At 41.4% G+C, this 23,431-nt stretch overlaps 1 protein-coding gene and 1 pseudogene across 1 annotated transcript in view; one reads left to right on the top strand and one right to left on the bottom strand.

Annotated features, from left to right (window-relative positions):
* RSPO3 (R-spondin 3) overlaps positions 1–21,095 on the bottom strand; it is an 88,302-nt gene extending 67,207 nt beyond the window's left edge. Inside the window, exon 1 of the mRNA XM_032862481.1 lies at positions 20,480–21,095. Within this exon, the coding sequence (XP_032718372.1) occupies positions 20,480–20,576 (97 nt within the window). The 5' untranslated portion in view covers positions 20,577–21,095. The remainder of the gene's footprint in view (positions 1–20,479) is intronic.
* On the top strand, positions 20,146–22,971 carry LOC116870567 (annotated as a pseudogene).
* Positions 22,972–23,431: the final 460 nt, after the last annotated feature.

The following is a 23,431-nucleotide window of genomic DNA, read 5'->3' as shown; positions in this document are numbered from 1 at the left end:
ACTTTGGAAGTTTAGAGGGATTTAGTTCAAACAGCCTCCCCAGAAGAGTCCATTTAATCATGTCTAGTAAAACAAATCTTGTGTTTTGGGGGCAGCCAGTATAATTATTTTATAGCATCTCTACATACTGAACATCTTAAAACATCTCCCTATTTTGAACATAAACCTGCCTGTCTTTCAGGAAGTTCTAGTACCACAGAGCACACCCAATACATTTTCTCCTTTTTCCTTAAGAGAGTTTGTTAAATAGTGCTTGGTGCTTTGGATGGAAAGATGGATAAAACCTAGGAGTCTGAAGTATGCTGAGAGATCATAAACAGAGTAAAGCCAGTGTGGTAAATACTATGTACAAGGCCTTAGCAGAAAGGAGACAACTAACCATATGGAACCACCTACTTGGGAATCCTGACGTTCGAGCTGGATTTCGAGAAATATGGGGAAACTGGGTGGGGGCTTGAATTTAATCTTTCATAGAACTTGCAGGAACTGTTTATAGACAAGTCAGCAACATGATTTAATTTGGTTTTAAGCAAATACTCTGATGACAAAGAGAAGAATTTCTGGGGAGGGGAAACTAAAAGTTAATGGGATGTTATGTTATGTTTGATGCCTGGCACTGCTGTTGGCTGAATTAGAACAGCACTAATGGGAGTAATGTGAAAAGAGGGGATGGATTTTAAAGTTATCTCCCAAGAAGAACGGGCAAGGTTTTGACAATCAATTTTAAACAGGCAAATGAAAAAAAACTAATAAATGGGTAAACAAAGGAATAACAAATGTTGATTGTGTTTCTAAGTGGGGAGACCAGGAACAAAATGATGTAATTGATTGAGATACAGGGATTCAAAAATATCCAATTAGAAGGCAGGAGCCTGAAGAAAGGAAAAAAGCAGGAAAAAATGACTATATTGAGGTCCTAAGGGCTGGACTTGTCTTTTCTCCCTTTTTATCCCAAAGAGATAGCCCAGGACTATGCATATTGATGAGTTCATAATAAATCACATAGAACAAATAAATCCCTTAGTTTTATAAAAAATAAACCCATCCAAAATCAAGAGCTGAGACTTATGGAAATTTGGTGCCTTCACAAGGAAGGATCACCTAGCCTTGGTGGCACTCTTCAGAGGTTTTTTGATTTCACTAAAACATAAAATTTATGGACAGAAATAAAGGGGAGCAAAAGTTAAGACCAAACATCAGGAGCATGAATAGCAGGCTAGGGAGTTTACTGTGAAGATAACAAGGAAACATTACGGTTTTGAAAGATGGTGGAATTCTAGGGAACGTTCATATATTATAGGAATTCAGAAAACAAAGTTGTGGAGATTCTTCTAACCCAGCATTTCAGCCATCACACCTGAGCATGCATGAATTTAGGTTTGGAATCTGAGCTCTTTCCAAAGCCAGAGAGCCAAATGCTGGAGCTAAGCTTAGTTTCTTATGGCATCAATATCCAATTACATTTTCCAGAGTTTGAGATCCCTGATGTTCAATTCAGGTGACAGTCACTGGGGAGACAGGACCTGTGAAGTTAGTCAGGAAAACTGCCCAGAGTAGGAGCAAAGACACCTGCCAAGTATTCCTCTGGCTTTCTGCCTTCCTCACTAGATAAAACATATTTTCCTGTGGTCCATTATAAATAATCACTCTAGGGATGCCTGGGTGGCTCAGTTGGTTAAGCAACTGAAACTGCCTTTGGCTTAGGTCATGATTCTGGAGCCCCTGGATTGAGTCCCACATTGGGCTCCCTGATCACCAGGGAGGCTGCTTCTCCCTCTAATCTCTCCCCTCTCATTCTCTCTCTCTCTCTCTCAAATAAATTCTTAAATAAAAACAATCACTCTACATTGAGACTACAGAACCAAAACCTTTTGTTACAAAAAGAGACACAACATGGCTCATTTTGCTTCATACCCCCGACAGGCATGCTGGTTTGGACACTGTACCACCAGAAAATGCACTGATCAATTTTTATTAGGGAGCCGATTTCAGAAACCTAATTCGTTGTTCTTTTTTTTTTTTAAAGACTTTATTTATTTAACAGAGATAGAGAGGGAGATTACAAGTAGGCAGAGAGGCAGGTAGAGAGAGAAGATGAAGCAGGCTCCCCACAGAGCAGAGAGCCCGATGTGGGGCTCGATCCCAGGACCCTGAGATCACGACCTGAGCCGAAGGCAGAGGCTTTAACCCACTGAGCCATCCAGGCGCCCCTCATTATTCTATACTAACAAAAATACTAATTATAGATGATGAAATAGCAAAATAGGAATGGTCTTTTTTTAAATCATTTAACAGAATGTTTTGGTAGTCCTCTCCCTTCTCCAAAGTTTTGCTTTTCAGTTTCAGTTATCTGTGGAAACCATATTTTGGGAGCAAACGAGCCTCCTAACATAGTGTCAGAAGGTCTATTGTAGCCTAATGTTTATGTTATTTGCCTCACTTCATCTCATCATGTAGACATTTTGTCATCTTAATCATCACAAGAAGAAGGCAGGGGCGTAGAGTAGAATAAAATATTTTGAGGGAGAGCACATTTACATCACTTTTATTACAGTATGTCGTTATAACTGTTCTATTTTATTATTAGTTATTACTGTTTAACTTCTTACTGTGCCTAATTTACAAATTTTAACATAGGTAGGTATGTGTAGAAAAAAATCAGTACATATAGGGTTTGGTACCATCCCTGTTTTCAGGCATCCACTTGGGGGGTTTTGGAATGTGTTCCCTGAAGATAAGGAGGGACAAATGTATATCACTACGAGTCTCTATTTTTGGTTTCTTTTAGTTTATAAGGACCATTAGGGGAGCCATGGGCTTAAATTTTATTTTTAGACTTGGTGGCATTTTTGTTCAGTCTTTAAAATGGCTTATTTAGCAGCCTTTTCCCTCAGCATCTGTTTTCCTGTGGATGGGCTCACACATGGATATTTAAAGGGAAAGGACCTTAATGATCCACCAATTCACCTTGTCAGCCAGTAAGAATACTGTAATCCATAATAGAGATTTCCCCTAATTTACATGTTTTTATTGTCACACACCAAGGAAATTATACTAATAGGAGGAACTTCACAGGAGATAAATAGGGATCGTGGTCACAAAGGAAAAGGCCATGAACTGTAGTAAAACAAAACAAATATGTCCCTTTCAGAAATTTGAGATTGAGTTCTGCTCAAATTTACTAGCTTTGTGACACTATACAAATCACTTAACATCTTTAAGCTTGATCTATAAAACAAGAATGGTAAAACCTGCTCACCCATTTCAGGGGGTGCTGAAAAACTCAAATGAGACAATGTTCATAAACTGTGCAAAATTATATTGATATGTTATAGTTAACAGTGGGCGTAAGTGATACTTGACCAACTAGGGCCAGATTGGAATCTAATCATTCCCAAGAACAGACTAGGAATACATTTGATGAGAAAACTGACAAGTGTATTTGACGAGAATATGTGTAACTGGTTTGTTGTTTTAAAACTGTGCCCTGTCATGAGTCATGTTAGACTAGGGTAACAGGTTATAGTTAACTTTTTAGATTTGGATCTCATGGAGTAAGGAAATAAGGAGATTGTGAAGTAAGTGTTGATCCAGTGAGCAGAAAATTCTCTTTGAAATGACCATTAATTAAACAAATAAGAATCAGATTGCCAGAAGAGCCAGAGAACATGTCTCTGGAAGGCCATCCTGTGAACCTATCTGCTCTGTGGCCTTTGGTGTTACAGAATGGCCAAGGGATTTGTTTCTACTCTCGGGTCCACTACAAAACGACTACAGTCAGCTACCTACTTCCCTGGACTCTTTTTTCCTTAAATAATTTGAGGGGATTATGCTGCATACACTACTCACCAAAATCTTCCTACCTAGTAAAACATGTTGTTTTACTTACCTACTAAACACATGCTCTTTCTCTAATATTTTCTATTGACACAAATGGCATCAAACCATTCCGAAAGCTAAGATTCTAGAAGCCCCACTCACCCTCAACTCCAACCACTCCTCCCTATGGATTCTACATCCTTAGCTCAGAGAGATCACATCTTTCCACTTCCCACCAAGACTACTGCTACCGTTTAGCAATTAGAGCGATCTTTTAGGAAGAATCGTTAAGATTTTATCAGGCCCCTGCTTTAAAAATGGCTTAAAGGCTTCTCACTGCTCTTCCCAAGTAACCACTTCTGTCAGCTCAGTTTACTCTCTCTCAACCTCATTTCTTGTCTAAGGAGCCATTTGTAGTACCCTCTCAGCTGTAGAGAGGACTCCCCCTCATTTAAACCTCCCTCACTGTCTTCTTGATGAAAAGCAGAGCGTAATGAGAAAGCTGTCCTTTGAGCCAGAAGATCTGGGTATACTCTTATGCCTACCATTGCTGGCTGCCACTTTGGTCAGTTGCTTAATGGTTTGGGGCCTCAGTTTCTTCATTTTTAAAACAGTTAAAATATGTTGTGAGGTTTACAAGAGATAATACACATAAAAGCACCTGGCTTTCACAAGTTAGTAATAACATACAGAAAAGAACTGGAACGTGCTATTTTCAAGGCTCTGAATTCTGGCAACTGACCTCTTTAAAGCTATCAGTTGATGTTAGGAAAGGTCATCAACACACTTACATAAGAAATCCAAAAACATGTTGATATGTGTTTGCCAAAGTGGTGCTTCAAGCAGTCTGGAAACTATGTCCCATGTAGTGGTCAAGGGGTTGACATGAAAGGTTTGAAAAATGCCTCTGTGAGATGGACAAAAATGCACTATTTTTAAACACACAATATTTTAGTATTTGTTTGGTAAAAGTAATTCCAGTTGGTGAACTAGTATGGAAAGTTCAACTATAGAAATTAGTCAATGTGCTGAAAAGGGAAATTTGCTCAGCCAAACTATGTCATTCCCTTACAAGCTTTACCTAACAATGCCAACTACGTTTATAGTACGCATAGCATACTTCCTATGATTGTCACAGACGTCATGCTGAACGATGACTCTTATCCATTGGTCATAAATTTTCAGACAAGATAATACTGGGAGGCCCAATAAATTCCAGTGTTTTCTGTTGATCTTCCTTCCACCTTCCTGCCTCATCCTCACGTGCTATCTGGTATCCTTGTTTTCCAGAGAAAAATCTGGGTGTGCATTGGCTCATTTGTAAACCATCTCATTAATTTCCAATTCTGTTTAAACAAGCCTTAAAAAGAAATGTTATACAACTTAGAAAGAATATCTAACAGCTCTGATTTATCTTCAGCCAAATAATGTTTAATTCTAGGTTCAAATGTTCTTTCTTTAAACACTGTGACATGCCCCAAAGGTAGGTTTGATGTGTGCTGTGCTGACTTATGTAATCTTAGCACATACTAAATGTTCAATAAATCACTGCTGAATGAAGTTATGCTGTTTTAATTAGGACCAAGTTTAATTTCAATTTTTCCTCATATTTTTCTCCCAAAAGAATTTCGTTTTCACTTGTTGGCTTTAAAAAAATATCGTCTAAAAAACTCTATGAAAGTATAAAGAAAAACTCACACTTTTGAATTGAAGCCCTAACTCCACATTCTTGAAGTTCTGACTGACAACTATCTAAGGGTACAACATGCTACAAGAAGGAAAAGGAAGAGCTCTTTGATTTTCCTGTTGGGGGGACTCTGAGATCAGTCTCTTGGTTTCGGATAAGTAAAAGATCAGGACTCTCATTTTATAGTGGGAGCAATGCAATCATAGACTAAATAAATGGTTTATCTAAAGTATACAGCAGAATGTTATTAGAAATCAATCCATCTGCCCCCTAACATGGGATTTCTTGAATGATATTCCAAACTCCAGAAGATCTGTATCTGAAAAATGCAATCAGAAAGATGTTATTCTTCTGCAATTAAGTTTATGAAGTTTCCATTTCTTCTTCCTTAAATTTCTTTTTATTATTTTCTTTGATAAATTATGGATAAATTTGGGATTCAAATGGGATTCAGGTGAAGACTCAGCAGTGAATGATTGTCATTACACATTTGAAGCAAAACAAGGAAAAGTAAAATCTCATTGTAGATATTTTAATAACATTATTTACATAGCATCTTTTTTTCTAGAGTGCTTTTCCACAGAGAGGAAAAATCCTATGTAAAAAGAAAAAAATCCTATTCCTATGAAGAAAGGAAACGGCATATACTAATGAGAAATCTGAGATAGTGACAACAATAAAGGAAGTGAATTAAAATTCAAGGCTTTTTAGATTTTAGTGTAGGCTCTAAATCATCAAAGGTAGGGAGAAATAATAACTAGTCAAAAGAATATACACCTTTTCTAGTCAAGTATCATAGTATTCATTAATAGTATATAAATAATTTTAAATTCAGTCAATGAAGCCTCTGATGCTTTCAATTACTTAGCTATGTTATCCCCTAGTACATATAAATACCTGAAAATACCATGCAAACAGGAAGGGGCAGAGTGGAACATGGGGGAGCTCTGGCCCCTTGAGGCTAGGGTACCAACCTATTTTAAAAAGTGATATTTGATGTAAGCACCAGAGCCTAGCCATTACCCCTCTTCATAGTCTTTAAATAATAATAGAGAAACTAGAGCGTATGTAAGGTAGGATCTCAGATGTATTACTTTATTTTGGAGGGGACATGGAGAAATAGGTAAGAACTGCTTTTGAACATGTTGATAAAGAGAGCTGTAATCACTGATACCCCCATCTTTTTAAACCCTGAGAATACCAGTAGCAAATTTTTATTATTTTTAACTTAAATTAACTCATTTCCCCTATATTCTGTGCAAATGAAACCACATCTCTATAGTGATAAGTTAAAATAAAATTTTGCAGTTCACATTTGGTACAGTTATATGTAATTCCTGTCTTGATTCTTTTACCCTTAGTCTTTTCCAGTATATTGGAGTCTGTACATCAGACAGCATAAAGCCTGCTGTTGCAAACATTAATAAGATCTATCATTTAGGAACAGCTACTTACACTTTGTTTAATTTCTAATGGAAAGGATTTCTCTAAATATTTACACCAGAACAGTTGTCAGAATGAATCCTGCAAACTTGCTGGCATGCTCCCAGGAGCAGGGAACTGGCACGGGGGAAGGGAGATTCCTGGTCCCTATAATTTTAAGCAGCCCTAGAATTTCAGGGAGCCACTTGCTAGAATATGAAGGGTTTATATTAACAAAAAGGTACTTCAGTGTGTAGCCCAATTCAAGTCAAGTATCTCAACAGCCACTTTTGTTTATTCTTCTTGTAAAAATGACTCTCCATTTGCTTCAGGTTTAAAGGGATCAATTAGGTTTCAGCCACCCAGCAAATAAATTGTGTATGAGAAAAGAAATGTGTACAAGAAGTGTGAAGAAACACCGAACTTATTTTGTTCAATGGCTCCCAAGGTGCTTAATATATAGAAATGACTTGCTGCTCACATGAGCTGCTGAGTAAGAGTTAACATGCAAGACTCAGACAAGAGAGAACTGAAATCTGCCAACATAAATGCAGCAGTGTTTTATAAATTAACTCAGCTGTCTGTGTATTTATTTTTTTCTTTGGAAGATTCTAAAATTAAGACTGTTCAACTCATCTTCGTATTGGTTTGGAATTTGGAGATTATTTGAGGAAGTGATTTGGGGCTAGGAAGGGTAGAGAAAACATCCTGCACTGGAACATCTTGGCAAGTATCAACTGAAACATGTTCTTACCTGACGAACGGTAGCACTTTTGCCCCTCAGCCTGTTAGGAGGTTTGGTTAAAAACTATTACGTAAAGCTTTCTGGGATTAAAAGCTCTCTATTATAGTATGGGCACTATATTAAAATCAGAGGCAGTTTTTAATGAATTTCTGAAATGTCAGTGAGAAGTCCACATGGTTGCTGAAAATGGCCGTGGTAGCCTGAAATGGCTGGGAGCTCCTTCTTCTAGAACTCTCCTTTAGTCTATTAGAAATTAAACTTTGCGGTATGGACACATAACACTCACAAGTCTGGAAACACACATGAATCAGGGCTGGGTCCTGGAGGCACAATGCTGGGTGGAATGGCACATGCTACTGATTATTGATACTAGGGTCAAGTATGCATCGACATGATCCTGCAAGTGTAAATGGCCTCGAAGGGAATCCCACTGATTTATGTTTGCAGCTTGGATCTGCATCAAGCTCTGAACAGAACTGGAAAGCTGGGTGGATGTCTTGGAAATGTACTATAGGAAAGAGAGATTGCCCTTTCTTTGTATAAGGGGCTTAAGAGTTATCATGAGGATGACAAGAAGTGACTGGGTAAATGGAGGGCAGAGGAGCTGAAGATGCCACCTGTGGGCTTTTTCTCTTGTTACCAAACAGTAATGAAGGTCCTTTTGGACTTAGATCAACAAATACATCATAAATTGGTAAAGCAAGACTGAATTCTGTAAGAAACAAATCTTCAGCAGCTCAGTATGTGTTCATATAGTTTGTGGCCAAGCACCATTTGTCTGTATCTTTTGTATTTCCTGGCAGAAATGATATGCCACCAAAAAGTAATGACACAAGTAAATATAGGTTACAGTCTTTTTTTTTTTTTAAGATTTTACTTATTTATTTGAGAGAGAGAGAGAGAGAGTGAGCATGAGCAGGGGCCAGGGGCAGAGGGAGAAGCGGGCTCCCCACTGAGCAGTGAGCCCAATGAGACACGTAAGACACGTGGGGCTTGATCCCAATCCTGACCTGCGCTGCAGACGCTTAATTGCTTAACTGATGGAGCCACCCAGGCACCCCTAAAGGTTACAGTCTTGCTGCTAAGTCTTTAAAAAATAAAATCTCCTTTTCTTAGTCTGTCTCAGGGTCAAATTCAAGACCAAAGAAAATCAAATACATAGTGCCACTAAACTGGTGATATCATATTGACTGCTGGTCATTGTAACTCTTCAGTGTGCACAGCACAGGAGGTCAGGGTTTGTTAGCCAAATGTTACCTGGAGATTGCCAGTTGCCCCAGAAGGCTGGTCAGAAAAAGAATCTGACTGCCTGCCTCTCTGTGGACTTAAGATAAACAATATCACCCAGCCACATGTTTAAACAAAAAGAGCTAGTGACCCAAAGTCATAGGAATATTGAAATACACTGAAATTATTCTGAATTATAAAGGAATTTGAACCTACCACATTTAAGGGCACTGAACAGTGGGATACCTCACATGAGGTAGACAGCGTATCTTTTCTGGATGTTTGAGGCAATGCCAGTAGTTTCAAAGGCGGATTTTCACTTAGGTTATTAAGCACAGATGCATTTGTGCTGTATGAATCTATTCCTATAAAAAGGTTTAACAATCTTCTAATTTCTAACATATTCAAAGTTTAAAATTAGAGCACCACTTACTGATAACTTCTCCTTAGCTACTTACAGCATCATGTTTCTAAATGGTATTCTTTTCAGTACAAGAAATCCTAAGTACACTCTTGGCCCTTTCTGAGCTCTGGAGGTTTTAGAACCCTTGTCCTGGAAATGTACTACAATTTTCTTATTTCCAAATGTTACTTCAGTAATACTATATCTGAACTGACTTTAGGATGTTTACAGGGATCTCTTCCCTTCCCATCCTAATCAGACACCTCTCTTACAAAGCCTTAGACTAAATTCCTTAGGTTCTTTTCATCTACTGAGGGAGGGAGGAGAGAACTTGCAACTGGAGATAGCAGGAATTTTGCACGTGTGCATTTGCCCCCCCTGCAGGCAGACAAAGTGGTTGTTAAGATGATGGTGACATGAACTGTGCATGTATAACAGGGGCATATTTTGATCTCTTGCCTGCTTAAGGTGAATAATCTATTGAAGAAAAAAACTGGTGGAAAAGCATTGTTTTCTGGTGGATTTCCTGCTCTCCATAACTCATGATTGCTCCCAATCCTTAGGGACAAGTAACTAGGTTTGACCACGGGGCAATGGCTTAAGTGTGCTGTGATGACCCTCCTCCCCAGGAGCCTGGCTTTCCTCAGTCTAATTACTTTTGGCAATTGTGGTTATTGGGATTTGGCCTAGTGACTCACTAGAACCCGAATTCTCCCAAGGAGCCCCCTTAACAAGCAGAATTAAGTCTGACAGGAAGCCCAGACTTCCACTTTGCTTTTACATGGAGATTTCCCTGGTTTACGACAAGGTTTGGAAATCTTTCGTGGACTAGGAAAGAATAATAAATGAGACGTGATGAAGATAACCACCCAAAGGAGAGCACATTAGGAGAGGAGTAAAAGCAGTAAGTTCACAAATAAACAACCTACCACACAAAACTTAACCCATTGAGATGGAGTTAAAACTACGTTATTTATAGTAGTTTTACTGATCAACAGTAGTCAGTCTGGAGTCAGTCAGGAATTGTAGAAACTATAAAAGAAAAGAATGTTTATTTCTTGTTACGCAGTTTTCTAACCATGACATGTTTTCTGAAGACAAAGAGTACTCTGGGGCACATTACCAATCATCTGGTAAGACCTGAGAACAGTTGTTTATCATTAAGTAGCTTTGAAAAAAATTTTGGTATGGCTTATACCCCATCTTTTATCCATTTAGTGCCTCACTCAGCCACGGGAGGGTTCAGCAGCAAGCACACTCCCCTCTGGTTGCACCTTGCCCAGTCGCAATGCTCTTGTCCTAGGAAGTCAGTGTCTGTTAAACTCAGTATCATGTCTTACTGTGTGCACTTTGCTCTCTTTTCTTAGACTCTCTGGCTGAGACAATTCCCTATCAGACAATCTTGTCTGCACTGGTCAGTGCCACAAGTTTAACAATACTCTACTGATAAACAATACGAGGTTATCGGACTACTTTATATTTTAAACTACTATCTGCTCAGATGATGTTATATCTCATCTCTTAACACACCCCACACAAGTCCATTTTGTTTGTCTAACCCCCATGAAACTGGCATTGTATTTAACAGTTGCCCAGCTATAATAGTTATTCTTGAATTAAGGGTCCAATAGTAGTTCTCAGTCTTGGGTGCAAAATCATCCGGACTGCCTATGAAAACACAAATGTTCAGGCCACATCCCCAGAGATTGTTTCATTTGGTTAAGGGTGGAGTCTGTCTTTTTGGTTGTTTTGTGTGTGTGTGTGTGTGTGTGTGTGTGTGTGTGTTATTTTTTTGTTTCAAAGATCCCCAGGTGATTCTAATTTGAAATCAGGGTTGAAAATCACTGTACCAAGGCCTATAAAGAAAGAATTTGGAGTGGAGGTTACTTTTAATACTCATGGTAAAAGTAATATAAATAGCAGATTTTATGAAGCACCATAAAGATGACTTTTCTGGAAAACAAAAACTAGCCAGTGAAATAGCTATTGTGGTTATAAATTACATAGAAGGATTTTGATATTTAACTGTGAAATTATAGACTTTGCCACATCCTCATGCCTAAGTTAATCTTCTCTTGGATATGCACAGGGAAGATGAGAAGAATAGTCTTGCAGTATTTCCTATAAAATGTGCTATTCTATTGCTTCTAAGGAAGAAAATCAGCAACTTCTTATATTTAAAAACAATCAATAGGGTAAGTTTAAGGAAAAAGATCAAAGGGGCAGGGAAAAAGAAAGAGAAACGGGAGAATGTACTAGAATACCAGAAGCAACCTCTGTAGTAAATGTTTGGGAAACACTTGTGGTTTGTTAAATGAGGAGGAAGAAAGAATGAGCAAAGAGAGAATAAGGGAAAGAAAAGGTGAGGTGGGGTTTGAGAAAAGGAACCTACGACTGCCCTAAGTACTTATCCCAGTAGTTGAAGAGATGTGAAGAAATCAGAGAAGGACACAGGCTTTGGAGCCAAACCTGGGCTGAAATCCCAGGTCCACCACATCTTTGTTGAGTCATCTCAGGTGACTAACATGGGGTTACTGACACCATCCTTACAGGGTAAGTGTGAGGACTAGATGAGATAAACTTTTGCGAAAACGTCAAGTACAGGATCTAGCCCTCACAGGTGATTTAAAACATGGCAGTTATTTAAATAATAACCAGTATCTCAACATTCACTTTGACAAATAAATATAAATGAGTAGTAAAATAACATATATATGAATATAACAGTGGCTCTGAGAACCATGAAACTACAGTTTGCCCGGAGGCACTTCCACACACTTTGGCATAAAAGTTTTGTCTCTTTCTTATCAGTGAAATGTGACTGCTACTGCCTTTCCTTTTATGACGCCCTTTGTCTGATTACTATGTTCATACCTGTTAGGTCCCTTTGTATAGAAAAAAGAACATAATGATGAGAAACTAGGTTCTTTTTTTTTTTTCTTACCAACTTATCAAGCATATGTTAAAAAAACAGTGTTCTAAAATAAGCATCTCACAAATTCTGTTATTTTATATTGTGTGGTGGTGGTTTGTATTACGTGGTTATAAAATGGGGGCTGCTTTACCACTTACTCTCAGGAATGTGCTTTATATTGGGGTATAATTATAAATATGCTTTCCAGCTAGTTTTCTGAGGCCAGATTTTAGGGTGAATATAGTGTACTGGATTATTGTGTATTCATTCTAGAAAGATGTTTTAAGGTTACTGAATCTAATCCCATGCCAATGCAAAGTGCTCAGAGACAACTAGGAGGATAAACACACTAGAAAATATTACCTGCTTCTGATGCAGAAGGCCAAAATTGAATTAGAGGAGAAAGAGCACATGGGGCCTCGGTGTTACTAGGGCTGGATAATTACTCAGTGGGGATCTTGCAGAGGTAATACGGATTATCTCTGTACAGTATATACACTGTACAGAATATGTACACTGTACAGATGGACTGGATTCCTTCAAGTGCCAGCCCATCCTCAGAACCTCTCGTTGTAAGAGCACACGAGAAATCTGCTTGAAAGGAGAATGCCACTGTTATGAGTAGATGCTAGATCCAAATGGAATGATTAGGGACCAGTCTCTTATATAGTACAAAGAGTAGTACAAAAATGAGAGGCTTCAGTTGAGATAGGTACATTAGACTCTTTAAAACAGACAAAGTAACTTAATGTAATTAATCTTATTTTGATACTACAGGTAAGAGTCTCAATGTAAGCTATGCAAACACTTTTAATAATAATAAATGTGGCACCACTAGATTTTATCTCATCTCATGCATTCAACTATCCCCCTTATATGACTCCCAAATACTTATCTTCAGTCCCGATACTATGAGATTTTGATTCTGAGTTACTAGATGCTGGCCCTCAAAGTAAAGATAGCTCAAAAGAAAAATAAGTTTCTACCAAGTCTGCTTCCCTTAACTTCCCATCTTTTTATTTCCATTGCTTTTCCATTCACCCAGATCTGAGTCCTTACACTACAAAATCTGGTGCCAAATATGTCTCTGTCTCTTTTCCCTTCATATCCAATTAGTTGCCAAGACCTAGACACTTGATCCATATAAATACCTGAATCCATATAAATCACTTGCTCTATATACTCCCTTGCTCAATCAGTCTCTGTTATTATCACACAGGGCCTTATTATCTTAAACCTGGGTCATCACAGTTGCTGCTTCCACCCTAGTACAGGCCACTTCTGACAGCCTGTCAGGTGTGTGTGTGGGGGGGTTTGCAGCATCTCTCTAGCTGGATTCCAAACCAGCTTCCTGAGACTCCAAGCCCAAGGAGAAGATGCACCTGCTAAAGACTGAGTATGCTCACTGTGCAATGGCTATAGTTTTGGGGCACTAGATATTGTGAAAAATAAGAAATATCATAATTAATTCCATCTCTACTTTGATAAAGCTCTTATTAATTAATCTTTATATATATTCCTTATAATAAAGGAATATTTATATTTGCTTGCATTCTCAATCTTCATCCACTAAACTTGGTTGAAAAAGAAAACTAAGTTTAGAAGAACTGTTTAACTATGACTATTTAAGTCATAGTCGTGACTTATGGCTTCAAGGTGGGCATTAATTACCAGCCTCCCACTGTGGTGCCCGGTGGAGACCTGGCCAAAGTCCAGCGAGCTGTGTGCATGCTGAGCAACACCACAGCCATCGCTGAGGCCTGGGCTCGCCTGGACCACAAGTTTGACCTGATGTATGCCAAGTGTGCCTTTGTTCACTGGTATGTGGGGGAGGGCATGGAGGAAGGAGAGTTTTCTGAGGCCCTTGAGGACATGGCTGCCCTTGAGAAGGATTATGAGGAGGTTGGAGCGGATAGTGTTGAGGGAGAGGATGAGGGTGAAGAGTATTGGGCTGTCTGCTATGATTTTACACTCCGTTGTCTTGGGACTGTCTTTTTTCTGTTCTGGAAGCTGTCTGTCCGTGGCCCTAACTTGTCAATTTAAAAAAAAAAAAAAAAAAGTTCTTCTTTTTTATGTTCTCAGACCAAAAGATGGTAAGTTGAAGAGACAGGCATCTACTTTTTCCCAACAGACACTGGGGATCCTCCCTCAATGGCATCTTAAGTCTCAGTTCCTACCATGAACTTTTGATGCTTGCTACTCATCAAATTCTTAAAGGTCAGATGGAACCCTAAAATAAGGTAGTGTTTTGAAGACTGGATTTTATTCTTGCATAAGGCATGACAACAGTTAAAAGCTATTAAGTATATATTTAATTGGGCAATCATATTCTTTAGTACCATTGAGTTTTCTCTATAAAACTTCCAGAAGAATTTTAGTGGCAGCAGATGGTAACTAGGTCCCTTGCCAAGATTACAAATAAGGCAGAAAAGCTTTTATCAGATAAGAGGCACCTGTAACCATATTTTCTAAAATGAATTTTTGAAATTATTCAAAATTTTCAAATGTGAAAAAAAATGTAGGTAATTTACTTAAAATTTCATCTTGTTGAAAACTCTCTGGAGCAGAAAATGGGATTTCATAGCACTCAATGGCATTTAGACAGTAAGCATCCTCAGCACCCCACAATCCTTGAGAATGGAACATTCCACTCTTTTCAGTATTGCTGGATAAGTACTTTAAACAGAATGCTAGTAATACTCCTGAATGGAAAGATCTGGTGGACAGGATTAAATAGAAAAAAAATGGTCAGTAAATTTTTGCAGATGTGTATTTTATGCTTTACATATTTTATTAAGGTGTAACTGCAAAGCATTTCGAACTTACTGGGTTGTCCAACAGATGGTAAATTTAAGATAATCCAATCATTTTAAAACCTGAAGAAAACATTCACAATTAAGAAAGTAACCCACATTTTTCCTCAAAATCAAAAGGAAGGTAAAAAAGAAACCTATATAATTTATGATGCAACACTTCTCAATGCTCATTCTCAAAAGCATGCCAATGTACCATGCACTGTTCAGAGAAGAAATAGTTCTAACCAAGTAAAACACGTAATTTCAACACACTGTCTTGCATGATCCTTACCATGCTCTCAGAACTGAATGATGTTTTCCTAATGGTAACCAAAGTTGCTTCTTACATTTCATGAAATATAATACCCACTCTGATGGCATTTCAAGAATTCACTACTTGGAAAAGGATTTTTGGGGGGTGGGATGAGTGGATAGCGGGGAAGTAGGAAAAAGGGTTAGGACAACATCGAGAATGAAACATTTAAATAAAGCGGGGAAAGATGAGTTAAGAAATCACTATATGTAAAACAGTCTTATTTTTTGATACTTCATTCTTAAAATTGCAGAGGGACCACTTGGTCTTAACTCTATTTAGGGTTCTGACAATCCCACATGATATACCACCAACATTACATAGACTTTAAAAGAACAACTGCTTTAAAAAAAAAGATTAACCATGTAATTGGAAAATATTTTTTAGATATTTAATAGTAATCTGGAGATCTCTGTCCAGATTTAAATATTTTAAAATGATCCAGCAACTAATAAATTTGTTTTGTAGTATGGTGGTATGTATGGTTTCCCCATAACTTGAAAATCAAATCTAACTACATGTTGTAATTTCTATTCATTGCTTTCTGGGGACCTAATTTGTGGAGTATTAAATTCTGGGTAAATATTTAATGGAGAAATGATTTTATCAAAAGCTATCTACCTATAAGTTGAAATACTGTTCATTTTTCATGTTTAGAGGAACAATGAAATGATGACATTAAGTCAGTTTCACACTCATTCTTATATTCTCAGTTACTTTACATAGAGTAATTTAAGATTAAAAAAGACAATATTTAAAAATTATCATCCTTAATGTTCTAAGTAAAATCCTTCTATTGAAGTAATAAAGAATTAAAATAGTGTAACAACAGGATATGTTAAAAAAATAACTCTGAGGTGTAATAGTGAATATATTAGAATTTACAATTGTTTGTATTTAGATATTGCCATTACTACCTAAGAGTGTAAATCTCATACAAACATCACATGATATGTTCATACAAACATCACATGATGTGTTGCAGAATATTCTTTTTCCAGCAAATTTTACTCATATCTTCTATCTATTAATGTTTCTTTCAAAAACAAAGTACATTGGTAACTGAAGCAGACAGGTGAGAAAATGCATTGTAGCCAATTTCCAAACCATACTTCCATTCAAAATTAAATATTACAATATTACAAAATTAAATATTACAAAATGTGTAAGAGAATGAAAGATTTTTTATCCTATAGTTAACTTGATATTCACCATAATTGGCAGTGCAATTACCAAGAGTGTATCAGAATCTCAGAGAATGGCTCAATGTCTGAAACAATGTCATGATCAATGACAATATATTCCAACAGGATGTTTTTATTTTATTACCATTAAAATTATTTCCCTTATTTTGTTACTCCTTTATTTCAGACATTTTTATGAAGGATTTTTAGAAGTTTCACAGATTGTGCAATGACAGCTTTGTAATTGCAATGCACACAATGGCTTTTTAAAACTTGCGTGTATCTAGAACCCAGATAATTAAAACCCAATTAATAGATGGCATCAGATAAAAAGGATACTACAAAGACATCTGATGTTTCTAACAATAATCTTCTGGAATAATATGATCCTACAATGTCTTCAGAATAACTGAATAATATTATTATATTTAGCAAGCTGCACTATTACTATTAATTATTGCTGTTATTATCAGATATTTAATTTTTTGACATTGGTCACTAATGTATAATAATATAAATATCACTTCAAAAATTTCCGGTCAACCAGAACAGCTTATTCTTCAAACAAAGTGGATAAATGATGGTCTGGAGACATCAGACTTATTACTTAACATTCCCGACATCTTCTCTCTGACGGATCAGCAGGTAGCGTAAGCAGCAGGAGACAAGTTCTACCTACTAGCTGTATGGCTTTGATTAAGTTACTTAGCCTCTGTTATTCGGATTCTTCCTCTGTAAAATGGGAATACAAATACCCGCTCTTCAAGTTACTATTTAGGGGTCTGAGGGTATAACTCAAGGGAAATTCAGTGCAATGGTAAGGTACTGTGGTTATTATCATTATGGCAAGTATGACATTTACTTTTACTAGCAGATAGTCTGGAATTCAGAATCTGACTATACTAAGTTGCAAAGACTGACCTGGAAGTGAGTTAAAAACTGGATTTGGGGTTCTTGATTCAACGCTGTACTTAAAGCCAAACTTTGCTTCTAAAAACATTGCTGGTTGGGGAATTTTGAATAAGGGTTGCATTTCATTTTTATCTTAAATAAGTTCAAGTTAGTCATTTCTAGGAGCTATATTCGAATCCAAATAGGTAAAAAGTTATTGTGTATTTACTCACCCATAACTCCACAGATAATTTTTAAGGTGCAAAATTTATGTTTAAAATGCTCTAAAATCACTAGTTTTCACTAAGTATAGACAAATGGTATAGCAGGTGTTTCAGGAAAACAGGACAATAGTAATGTGGCTTTTGCTACATCTGAGGATTAGCCATGATTCCTTAGACTTGACAATACTGAACACCACAAACAAATTACTTTTTTTTTTTGCAAGAAACGTTTCTACTAAAACATTCAAGAGACCACTTAAAAATTTTTTTGAAAAAACAGTTCTTACACCTTAATTTTCTACCTCTTGTATTTTAGAAGTTTAGGAAAGTGAAGCTATTTAACTACAGGCCAAAGGGAGGTACTCTTAAATGTTCACTTTAGTTGTCTCTTTTAGGAAAAAGTAAAGACAACTATTTTCTGAAATACCTTTGACTATTACTTTACCTTTCATTAATTTTTTTTTTCCTAGACCGCATTGGAGGACAAAGTTCTTATACGTTTCTTTCAGAAATTTCCAAAAGACAAGTATGTGCACATGCAATTTGGTCTTGAGTTTCTGGACATTTAACAAAGATCTCTCCTTCCCATTCTCCAAAAACCAAACTGCACCTGCCAAGAGCCTAGTCTGTCTCCTCGAAGGACGCAAGGGGTCGCCCCTCTCCCAGGATTGTACCAGCAAACCCAGCTGCAAAGGCGACTCAAGGGCGAAGCAGCAAGGAGCATCCATCCCTTGCTACGGGAGCTCTCTCCCAGCCCCACTCCCACAGAATAATTGGAATTTCAACCCAGTGCCACGCACTCCCTCCCTCACCCCCACTACACAATCAGAGGGCGCTTCTGTCTTGGCCTTGAGACAGGTGGAAAAGCTGTTCGCCTTTTGACTTCGATTTCTCTGGAGTATGAAACTAGAGATGGGCCATCCCGCTGGTCCCCGCAGCCTTGGGGCGGCATCACTGGGCAGCTGGGGCTGGTGGGAACGAATGGATGGCCAGGTTTCTTTCGCATGTCTTCCTTCAAAAACAGGGGCCCCCAACTACAATCGGAGGCACCTCTACACTGTTGCTCAGGACCCTGCCCCCCTCCCCGGAATTGTGTAGCTACTGGCCCTGGGGTCCTCAGTGGGGTGAAGGAAGTAGTGTGTCAGAGCACTGCAAAGCAGGAGACTGCCCTTGGACCCGGCATCCTTCTCCCCACCGACCTGAGATGAAGTGTCCGCGGGCCCGCGAGATGAGGAGGCAGGGACCACCAAGGCGCAAGGGCAAGGCTCAAGCCCCAGGCCGCCCCTTCGGTGAGGCGGCCTCTTGCCTTGAGTGAAAGGGTGGATGGAGGAGTTACGAAGAACACAAACCATTCAGAAGCCAAGAATAATAAATCGGATGCCCTGACATGTTTAGCTTGGGCCCTCCTGCCCCCTGCTACGCGGTCCCAGGGGTGGTGAGACCCTGGCGCTTGGACCCAGCTACGTTTTTTTAAAGGCAGTTTTCAGGTGAGCCAGACTTTGTCTGCCAGAGGCTAGTGGCACAAAGGGAGCTTTCAGGGGACCCTCACGTCCAGGGACAGGGCAGAGACAAACAGCGGCGGAGAAGCGATTACTAAATCTCCATCTCACTCAAGCCTGGGCTGTGTCCCCGCAGCTGCACCCGCGCCCGCCGGGAGGGGCTTCGCCCGCCGGCGCTCCGAGACTGGGTCCGTGCGCGGGACCCGTTGCCGCCAAGCGTCACTGGCTCCCCCGCGGCGGAGGTCTGGGGGGCTACGGCAGTAGCCTCGTTCTCTGCGTCCCGCGAACTCCGGGAAGAGTTCTCCCTCCCTGACCCCACCAGCGCCCCCCGCGCCGGAACCAGGGTCGCCCGCAGCCCTGCTACTGGCGAACGGACTGCCCACGCGGGCACAGACGCCAGCGCGCCAGGCTCCCTTCGCATCTGTCTCCGAATCTCTAGAAGACGCCACCTTTCAGATAGACCAACCCGGGGTTGAGGGTGCCCTGGGGTACCCACCCATTTAATCCCAGCTAGGGCACTGTTTTCAAGACGACTTCGCAAGCCAACCTTCCAAGTAACAGGAGATACGAAGCAGTTGAGGAGGCGAGCCTGAGCGCTTACGGGGAACCCCACCCTCACTCTGTGTCTGCCCCAGGAGACCCTTGAAAGAGCCTGAGACGGTGCAAGCGCTCACGCGTGACAGGCAAGATCGTAACTGGAAACTGGGCATCTCCGGCTCCCAACGGCGGGTTCGGCGGTCCTCAGACCCTCCCCGCAGTGGGATCGCGAGCGGCTCTGCAAGCGCGTAGACACGCGAACCCTGAGCGCCCCGCGTGCCCTCCTGCTCCATCCGTGCGTGGTTGCGAGTAGCCGCCGCGCAGGCGCTCGCTCGCTGGCTCCCCGGCTGGCCCGCGGGCAGTTGGCAACCAGAGCTAGGTCTTCCTGAGCTAGGCAGCCACGCGAGGCGAATCGGCGCCGCGGCCGCTCCTCCCCCCGGCTCTTCCTCAGCGGTCGGGGACATCTCGCGGGCCGGGTGTCTAGGATGCCAGGGGCTTCAGACCCCCGTCCCAGTCACGGAAGGAAAGCACAAATAGCTAGAGCTAGTCTAACGAAAAGCCGAACTCTTCCTCGAACCTTAAGTAACGAGGGGGCGGGAGCCACGTTAGCGCCCGGTCCTCCCGCTCTGGCACCCGCGAGGATGCGGAGCAAGAGAAGGGCGCGCAGAGGAAAGCGTGAAAGACGCGGTGGATCTCGGAGGCGTGGGGTGCAGGGAGGGAAGACAGCTGACGCCGGGGGCCGACGCAGGACAGGCAGAGAGACCCTACAGGTGAACGCGGCGGGAGGGAGCAAACGTGTAGAAAAAACCCTGCACTTACTTCTTCGCTGGCGCCTTCCCCTGGAGGCGTTTTGGCTGCCGATGTATTCCATAAAGTTCAAAATGATAAAAAACCAAGAAATCAGTCGCAAGTGCATAGTAACCCAGTAATGTTTCCTTTCCTTTCCTCCTTTTCTTTTGTTAATTATATTAAATGTTCTAGAAATATCGGTAAGTGTTGGGCGTATAGAGAGGGAGACCCCAAGCAACGGACAACTTCTCCACTCAGATCCGATAGGCGTGCTGGGATGGCAAACGAAGCGGGTCGGGTGCAGGGAAACCAACTACTGTATTTTCAAATTGTCCGAGCCCTCAACCGCGGCGGTTCCGCAGGGGTGGCTGTCAACACCGCGAGCGAGGGTTCCACGAGCAGCGAGCGGCCTCGCCGGGGCGGCCGCAGGTAGCATGGTGAGGGGCGGCGGCGGGCAGGATCCGGGCGGGCGGGTACTGGAGGCGGCGGCCCCTGGGGCTCAGAGGTTGCGGCGGCTTCGGCGACAACGGCGGGGACCCGGGGATCGTAGGGGAGCGGGCGCCGTCGGCACCGCGGCCATGGCCAAGGGGTTGGCGGAGAGATCCCGAGCTGCTTCTGCTGTTCGCGAGTAGGAGCCGCTCCAGTGGTGAAGGGAGGGAGGGAGGGAGGGAAGGACGGGACGAGGGAGGGGGAAGGGGGGATGGCTGCGGGGGGCGGGGGGAGCTCGGGGGCGGGGAAGGAAACTGCTGGAGCAACAACCCTGAGCGACCTCAATAACTTTCAATTTCAAGAGGGAAAGAGGGAGCTGGAAAAGTACAGGCGTTGCGATTTGGCAGAGGGACGGGAAGAGGCGCCTAAGGGGTCCCGGGTCTGCGACGGAGCATCTCTGGACACTGCAAAGAAGGCGGAGAACGCGAGCGGGGGGAGCGGGGGAGGCAGAGCGTGGCGAGAAGAGCCCCCTCAGAAGGCAGCTTTCGCTGGGAGAGGTGGGCGCCCTAGTGCCAGGAGTGTTGAGGCCGAAGTCCCGCGGGCCCGAGACGCCCGCCCCCCACTTCTGAGCCCGGCTGGTCTCCACCACCTCAGGCTGGGCGCACCAGGCTCTCCCCGCGGAGCGCCCCTGCTACCTCGCGCCTTCACTCCCAGCACCCGCGCGCAACGATTGGCCCCAGGGCAGCTCGCCCCTCGCCACCTAGGCAGATCGCTGGAGGGTTTCTGTGTGCGGGCTTCTTTCCGGTTTTCTTGAGCACCCACTCCTTTGCTTTCTTTCTTTCAGTAAAGGTAGCTGCAGTTGGTTCCCGGGCGACTGATCCGGAGGAGCTCAGTGGGCGCTGACGGTCACTTCGCGGGCGGGTTACCTGCCCCGAGTGGGAAGGACCCAGCCGTGTGTGCGCTCAGGACCGTCCCTTTGGAAATTGTTGTGCTGCGGCTTTCGTCCAAACTGAGCCTTTGCTGCGGCTCTGGAAGATTCCTCCACTCCTCAGGCAGTGCTCTCCTTAGTCTGACTGCCCTCGCTCGGCGCGCGTACCCTCTCACCCGCTGTCTCCCAGTCTCCAAAAGATCTGTTGTGCAATTTCGTTTCTCGTCTAGGGAGCAGAGAATGATATTCGGAAAGATTTTTCCCAGTCTTAGGGGAGATGGGGAAGGTCCACTACTTCCTCTGTTCCCAGCGCAGGTAAGGGCCCCATGGCAGTGGGAAATAAAGGCCTCTGGTCCACCCAGGGATGGGAGAACGGAGGGCCGGCATTTCTGAGCGGCGTACACTCGGGCTGTTACTAGTCAATGGTAGGCTTCCCACCGCTTTTCTCCAGTAGCAGAAGTCGATGAGCTTCCAGACGTTACTGAAAAAGTATTATTTGAAAGTCACAAGCCCCCGAAGTGATTTTAATAGGAACTAATAGGTAGCTGTATTTAACAATATCCGAAGGACTATACTTTACAGCATTACAGTTTTACACAGCCCCTGAGAAGTCACTTTGAAAAAGTCCCTGATTCATAAACACCTTGCTAATTCTTATGCTCAAATAATTTAGGTTTAGAAGATAGCCAAAGCCCTGCTGGAAAGCAAGTAAGATTTGTATTTCTCTCTTTCTCCTCCATTTATAATCCCTAAACTGGATTTCCTTCTATTTATGTGTTTATTAATAACGGGGATAAGAAGGTTACCGCTCCTACCCATCCCATTTTGCAAGCTTGCAATGCTTCAGATTGTATTTCTCTGAAGTCTTCAATGGTGTGGTTATACAGCCCAGAAGAGAGGACTGAGGAGATGAAATGGCCCGGAAGCAAAAGGAAAGGAACATGAATACACCTTCTTGTTAAAGTGCTAAAAATTAGAATCTGAGAACCTGGCCTTTCCATGTTAATTCCTTAATTAAATATTATTAGTTACTTTGCATACCTGTGTTGGAATTTTGAAGGTAGGAGTAGTTTTCCTTAGAGTTTATATTATGGGAAAGACAACAGTCCCATCAAGGATATGATTTTTTGGCTTATTTTTAATAATTTTTATTTGTAATTATTTCTTTGTGGTAGAATGGTATTTTCTGTACATTGCAGGCACAGACACACACGCACGCACGCACACACACACACACACTCCCCATCTTTATCTGTTGCATAATGTCCAGTTGCAAATGACTGAGTTTATCACTTTGAACCAGAAAAATTTCAGATAACAGGACAATTCCAATAATGATTATCCAAAAAAGAAGCTACTCTATTTTTCTGTGTCTGTCCCAGTCAGCTTTGCTTTCCTTCTTACTTAATACCTCAGATCCTGAATATCTGCACCATAAAATGTGGGGGATTTAAAGGCTGTGGGAGGCTCCCTTTGAAAAGGACTCCAGAGACTGCCTTTCTAATCCAGGATACTTGAGCCGGATGGGATGAGATTGCAAAAGGGATGTTAAAAAAAAGCAATTTAGTGAAAAACTTCAGGGAAATAAACATGAAGAAAGACATTTACTTTTCACTCTGTATTGT

Source organism: Lontra canadensis, unplaced genomic scaffold, assembly GCF_010015895.1.
Source record: "Lontra canadensis isolate GAN:19392208 unplaced genomic scaffold, GSC_riverotter_1.0 scaffold23, whole genome shotgun sequence".
In the NCBI taxonomy this organism is placed as follows: domain Eukaryota; kingdom Metazoa; phylum Chordata; class Mammalia; order Carnivora; family Mustelidae; genus Lontra; species Lontra canadensis.
This window is presented reverse-complemented; position numbering and strand designations above follow the sequence as displayed.